The following is a 6,959-nucleotide window of genomic DNA, read 5'->3' as shown; positions in this document are numbered from 1 at the left end:
TGTGAAGTGGTTGGTACCTTTCAAAGTATCCTTACTCTGCTAATTAAACGTTCATGTTGACGTGACGATAAACAAAGCGTTTGACTCCCCCTCCTCTCAAACGCAGTAAAGTAAAAGCAGCACCCCTCCTGAGAGGAGCCAGTCATCAGTGCTCCTCCAGGACTCTGAGAGAAAGGTCAGAGGTACGTAGGGTGAATGTCGGGGAGCGCCAGTATGAAAACGACACCTGCCCTTCGCCTATTTTCATCGCCTCACACACCACTGGATGATTGGCATTCTGTGAGTGAACTCGCTCCAAAAGCCCCTCTCTCTGCAGACGCCCAAACACCGGCCATAAATTCACTCCGTACATTTGATACGTGAAAAATATAGCATTGATATCGTGTTAATAATAAACCCATGGTGCAATTAAGCTCAGCGATACAAGTTTATAGATTTTTTAATCTTCACGGTCTCCTGTATGTTTTCTACTTCTTAATGTTGTTTTAATTCTATTTTGAGATGCTTAAATTCTACTATTGTTTATTTCTACTCTTTAATTTCTGCTTATGTGCCTTGTTGTGTTTTATGCTGCTGCAACGCAAACATTTGCCAATTTGGGATCAATAAAGTACCTTTTATCTTATCTTATTATTAAGTACTCAGATCTTTAACTCAAAGCTCCCATGTCATGGCCATTTCAACTGATCATAATTCCATTGTTGAGGTCTACTAGAATAGATTTATATTGTGCAATTTTCCAAACTCACATTGGTTTCTCAAACAGCATCTCTGTAAACTACGTGTATTCACTGAATTTCACTCTCTGCCTTTAACGGCTCGTTGTAGCTCCAATAGCTCCAGCCCCCACCCTCCCTGTGAGCACAGTGTGCTCTGATTGGTCGGGACGTTGTGAATCGCCCTGGGCTCCGTGGAGGTGTGGTTTCCTTGTTTAGCGATACACAGCGAAACACAGCCAAACTCACCCTGAACACACACAAAGTCACATCCGACGTAAAAACAATAAGTGTGGCTTGATATTGAGTAAGAAAAAGGTTGATAAACGCTGTGAGAATGGGTCTGCAGAGAGAATTTCGCCGCGATCCCAACTGTCTGTTATCAGCCTGCAGCCAGGGAGGAGAGATCAGCAGAGCACTGAGCGTGTGTGTGAGGAAGTCCGTGGATTGGTCAATTTGGACCAATCAGCGGGGGCTTAACGTAACGGCTCCGCGGACGTAACGTAACAGCTCCACGGATTGGTCCATTTCGTTCCGGGTACGGTTGACATCATGCGTACCCGGAATAAACAATGGACAGTGACGTATCTCCAACGAGGCGTTTTGGGGAGGTATTTTCTGTGTTAGAGTTTTACTCGCTACAGGGTGTACTTTGAGGGTTTTGACTCTGCAGACCGTTTACATGCATAAAAACCTTCATAACACACAAGGGGACGGGTAATAACCGGAAATGCATGACATGGGACCTTTAAGAGAAAATATAAATACTATGGTCTTAAAAAGTCCGCCGTTGAAAATGTAACTTCAGTAAAAGTAAGACAATTGTACTTCAAGTAGTATATATAAGATAAAGTACTCAGTTTGCAGACTGGCTCCTTTCACAGTATTTGAGTGAAATTGAATATTATTATTGTGTTTTATATCACAAAATACATGTTGCGTCATCTATCATGTTGTAGTTTGTCAAAGTTGAGCCAATGTTAGTTTCTAGGTAGGTTCATGGTACCGTACAGTAAGAATGAACCAGCAACAATGAGTTTTAAAAACATGTAGTGTCGTTAAAAGTACAATATATACCTCTATAGTAGAAGTATATGTAGCCTAAATGGGAATATGTAAATACAAATATGTCAAAATAGTACTGAAGTACAATACTTGAGTAAATGTACTTTCAACACTGATAAAACACATGTAAATAGTCTTCTTAAATCTCATCATCCATTAGTAGAAATGTTCTTTTTGAGTGCTTTTGTAAAGTCACAGACACCCATTGACAAGAGACTAAACACTAAATTGAAGATGACTCTGATAGATGGCAGTGTTGCTCTTTTGATGTTCTCTATCTCGTTATCCTTAATTCTTTTGGATAATCATGTTGTGAAAATCTGACTTCCTGACAGCCTTTCTACCTTTTGTTTGCACTTTGTCTTTGCCGCTAACTGCTGGGACAAATAAAGGATTTCTGATTCTGAATATGATGATGTGTAAGTGTGTTTTGTTGAGATCCCACTCGTCTTGAATGCAGTCTCCAGGCAGATCCCCTGAACAAAGCTGATGCTCATTTCACTTTCAAAACCCTCACCAGGGGGGTTAGTCAGCAACAGGATCCTGCAGCTGCTCTGAGGTCAGGTGCTTTGTGACGTTTCACTCCATGATTTGAAGGCACTATTTCACTGTAAATAATGACAATTGTAAAAATGATTGATGCACAAAGGGTAGTTCTAATAAGATACGTGTTCATGTTTTTTGATCAGGGTAAATTAGCTTTGGACTGAAAATATGTCAAAAGTAATGACTTATTGTTGTTCATTTGATATTTTTGCATTTGAGTTGTATTGGTTGAAATTGACCAACATAACCCAAAGTAAACCAAATATGGAACTTATATCAAAGAGAAAAGTGTATTCCCAGTGTTCACACAAGGAGGAAAAAGGTGTTTTGATGACAGGTGATAAGAAATTGATTTTTGTGTTTGAAATTGGATATTCAGGGGAATTACAAGTGTGTGGCCTTTCACTCATCTAAAATGGAACCTGTTACAAAATCAGTGCTTTTTATTAGATTTCTGGGTCTAACTCCGGAGTTGTTGTGCGTTTGATTGCCTATTTTAGCATTTGGGCACTTCACAACCAACCAATCGGTGGAGATCAGAGATCAAGGCCCAAATACTGCACACATTCTGTAAAATGAGCCTTCTTTGGTCTGTGTTTGTGAGATTAAAGCACACTTGTGACAGCAGATTTACCTGTAGGCTTTTGGAGGTTTGAGGATACCTCTTGACTGCTGCATGTCGGTGTGTTTCTGAGCCAACTCGTCTTCGTAGGACAGGAGCAGAGTCACCACATAGTTCATGTGGGAGTTATTGGCCCAGTAGTCTCCATCAGACGTCTCATAGCGCACAACAAACTCAATGCGAGAGCCGTGAGTGATGTAAGGAGGTGCAAAGGACAGCTTGAAGGAGAACTGGTCAGTGTTCCCATCATTAGAGCCCTGCACGTACTCTGCAGGGTGGTCAAAGTAGGACGCCCAGCTGTCCATGGTGGATCTGATGTACACTGCTTTGTGGAAAGACACGTTCAGGACTCTGATCAGACCACTGAAAGCAAGAGGCTCATCCTCTGCTGGGGAAATCTGCTCCACTTCCACTTTGCTCGCTTGCACAGCCTGCAGCAGGGACCCCCCGCTTGGCGCACTGAACTCTGGGTGCACATGATAAGTGGGCTCCCTCTCCGGCTTCCTATACTTTGCCTCCTCTTCCTCCCACCGTGCGCTCTCCTCTTCACTGTCCGAGTCAAAGGCAACAAATTCCTTCACATCCACTAGATCCCCACCTGTTGTGTCGGCGAATTGCACCTTCTTGTACACGGACAGCGCCAATTGGATGCGTAAATACTCTGCGGTTTCATCGTAAATGGAGTGGCCTCTCTTCCTGGGCACCGGGGAGCATCTGGGGATGAGGTGCACGTTTTCGCTGTCATCGTCTTCATCATCGTCATCGTCGTCCATGCAGTGTCTCTCTGCGTTCACGGCAGATTTGTCGATTTTAATGGTGGTGAAAAGGCCCTCCTGGCTTGGTATGGATAAAAAAGACATTTCTGCAGACACGCATGGAAGCTGTGTACATATGGCGTCTCCAAATAATACAAAAATCACTACCAAATGCTCATTATTTGCGCAGCAGTAGATCCAGTGCTGTTCCTGTTACGCACGGAGCCTCTCTAGTCCCAGCGTTAAATGTCACCCATGGAAACATGTGTTTGCTGCCAGCCCTTGTGATAGAGTATCCCCCGGTTTACATGACTTTATGCACCGCAGTTTGGCTGCTGTCGCGGAAGGAAAGCTTCTAATTTTAGCGCTGACCTACAGAGCTCTCCATGCCCCAAATGTGTCTTTAGAGATGGTATAATCCTGCGACTTCCCCCCTCTTCTGTTTTGGTTTAGGCTGGATGAACGCCCACTACTGGAAATAGGATATAAAAGTAAAATGATATCAGCCAATCGTAAGCCTTTCTCAGGTATGACACCATTTTAAAATGATATAACATTAATAAAACATCTGCAGACACCTTCAGGTGCAGGATTAATAGGTTATTTAGAATCTCAAAAAGCACATTTAATTATTAATATAAAGGCAATATATAGGCTATGTGTTGGTTGCAGGGTGACAAACAAACATAATTTATTAGCATAATTTAATCTTAATCGATTTCTAAAATATTCCTGATTTGTAGGCAAATAAAACATTAAATACAAATACATATTTTGACAGATTTATCATTTCTATTTCCCTTTCATTTATATTGGAGTTTAGTATTGTAATAGCCTATATGTATGTTTTTCTATAATTGTTGTTGTTATATATTGTAGTACAATGTACATATTTTAATATACTTATATCTTAATTGTATTTTAAATATTTCTCTTGGTTTGTATTTCTTTTGTAAAACGGCAGCAACTGCAACATAATTAAAATATACAAACAGTAAATATATAGGCTAGAAAGATAAATAAAGATACTGTAAAATATAAGAAAATAAATAAATAAGGAATAGCTACGAATGCACTGTAATAGACCAACGTATTACTAATAAACAAATATAAACAAAATATACTTTACATACATTATAAGGGTGCAAAATGCAGGGGTTTTCTCTACGTTTTGAATGCACTGAGGCAGACTTTGAGTACAACATGTACAATGCAATTCTGGTGTCTTCAATCATATAGCTTTATGGCTTCATAGCTTCCATCATATAGTGTAATGCTATATATAGGCTTATAGCCTACATATGTTTTTGTACTAATTCATGTTAGGATTAGGTCTCATTCTAGCTGCTCTTGCTGCTGCGCAGTTAAACCGCTGCTACAGTTATCACCGTGTAAACACACCCTTGTCGCTGATTGGCTGGGACATTTTAGCGCGGCGTCCTGCAGCCAATCAGAGGATTGTTTTTCTGTCACGTCGTTGCACGGATAGTAGGCTAACGGATATTGCAAACACAAACTAACACAAACAACGCGGGTTTGTTTCCAAAGACGGCACGGCACGGGAAGGGTTGTTCATGTGGACCGAGTGTTTCCTGATGGACTTATATTCGTGAAAATGTGGAGCGAACATCGATGCGAGGACACACAAATTGTGTAACGTAAGCTAGTTAGCATTAGCCTGCTAATTCACCACAAGGCCGCTGATAAAAACAACAAGCTTCCTGTTCTGAAGGATGTAGGTTACTCTACGATCCGAGTTATAACACCACAGCTGTTACCTACGCAGCACAAGTTCAGTGGTGCACACGATTTTATTATTAAGTTTGTTTTTAGTTGTGCTTGCAGGCTACCTAGCTTGGTAGCTCTTCGACTAGCTGGTTAGCATGAGTGAAGTGACTGATTCCAAACAGTCCGCTGACTCTGCGTCCAGGAAACGGTGTTTGGAGCCCGATGGAGGCAGCGAGGTGCCCAGCAAGTGCCCAAAAGTCACGGAGACATTAGAGGAAGCGGGGGCCACTTCGGAAAGTTGCAAAAACAGTGAAGCAGATGGGGAAGAAACAGCCAGGAAGGAGGACCAGTCAAAGGAGAGCGAGGGAAAACCAGCTGAGGGTCTGCAGGGTCTGCAGGGTTCAGAGGACCCCTGTGCACCACCTGTCAACAACCCCAAGACTAGCAGCCCTAAGGCAAGCAACACAGAAAAGCCACAGTCCTCAGATGCACAACGCTCTGCTGAATCTAAGGAAAACACACAGAAAACAGCAGGGGCAAAGCTAGGACCCTCAGCCTCTCTGGATCAGACCGACTCTGCAGCCATTGCCGCGGCCGAAGCTCTTGCCAGTCTCACAAGAGGAGACGGGGAAGACAGCCGAGAGACTCCTTGCTCCTCAGAAAAGGCTAAACCGGTGAAACAGGGGAGCAAGATCAAACAGCGTGGGAGTCACCACCACCACCACCAGTCCTCGAAAACAGGCTCCAGAACGCAGGCAGCGGCAGCAGACAGCTCCACATCCGTCCACAGCACCGATAGGGAGGATGGAGACGAGGTGCCCGGAGCAGACGAAGGAGATGAATCCATATCTGGATCCTCGTCCACACCAAGCTCTTCTTTCCCGTCTGACAATGAGGACAATGAGGACGGGGAGTGTGCCATCGTGTCGGTGAAGATGGCCCCGGAGATGAGGCAGTCGGTGGCCCTCCTGGCGCAGGTGCAGATGAGACTGGAGGCTCTGGAGAAGAAGAACGCTCGTCTTCATCAACGGCTGGAGCTGAAGATCAGCCGTCAGCGGCGTCCACATCTGGATCAGCGCAGATCCATCACAAAGACCATCCCCGGGTTCTGGGTCACAGCTGTATCCTTAACATGAGAACTTCCTATGTTTTGTTCCAATTAGGGCTAGGCAATCAATATTATACCGATAAGACTTTATTCACCCCGAAGGAAATTGTTGTGCCAGAGTTACAAAAATACAATAAACACAGCAGCAGCATAATAATACAACTGTACACTAACAGTGCAGTAACAAGAGCAATTCAATAACTGCAGGAAACATAGACAGTCACATAATGAATGTAAATATTAGCAGTATTTAGCAGTGCAAAAACCGTAGTGGTAGTTACGTAATTGCACGTTATTTATCGAACATTATTAATAATAATAACACTTCCCTTCCTATGTTTTGTTCCAATTAGAGCTAGGCAATCAATATTATACCGATATTAAGATACAAGACTAGATATTGTGTTGGATTTCTGATA

At 42.8% G+C, this 6,959-nt stretch overlaps 2 protein-coding genes across 2 annotated transcripts; one reads left to right on the top strand and one right to left on the bottom strand.

Moving 5' to 3' along the window:
* Positions 1-2,957: 2,957 nt before the first annotated feature.
* On the bottom strand, positions 2,958-4,202 carry LOC104948191 (protein phosphatase 1 regulatory subunit 3A-like). The gene has a single exon (XM_010774352.1). The coding sequence runs from the start codon at positions 3,807-3,809 to the stop codon at positions 2,958-2,960; it is 852 nt and encodes a 283-aa protein (XP_010772654.1). The 5' UTR covers positions 3,810-4,202.
* Positions 4,203-4,850: 648 nt separating this feature from the next.
* On the top strand, positions 4,851-6,699 carry tspy (testis specific protein Y-linked). Its single transcript, XM_010774350.1, has one exon. It carries the CDS (start codon positions 5,588-5,590, stop codon positions 6,566-6,568), a length of 981 nt encoding a protein of 326 aa, XP_010772652.1. The 5' UTR covers positions 4,851-5,587; the 3' UTR covers positions 6,569-6,699.
* The last annotated feature ends 260 nt before the right edge of the window (positions 6,700-6,959 follow it).

Source organism: Notothenia coriiceps, unplaced genomic scaffold (genome assembly GCF_000735185.1).
Source record: "Notothenia coriiceps isolate Sejong01 unplaced genomic scaffold, NC01 NC01_scaffold00013904, whole genome shotgun sequence".
Classification (NCBI taxonomy): domain Eukaryota; kingdom Metazoa; phylum Chordata; class Actinopteri; order Perciformes; family Nototheniidae; genus Notothenia; species Notothenia coriiceps.
This window is presented reverse-complemented; position numbering and strand designations above follow the sequence as displayed.

Coding starts and splice junctions, on each gene's coding strand:
- LOC104948191 (XM_010774352.1), bottom strand. CDS start 3,809: ATGTCTTTTTTATCCATACCAAGCCAGGAGGGCCTTTTCACCACCATT.
- tspy (XM_010774350.1), top strand. CDS start 5,588: ATGAGTGAAGTGACTGATTCCAAACAGTCCGCTGACTCTGCGTCCAGG.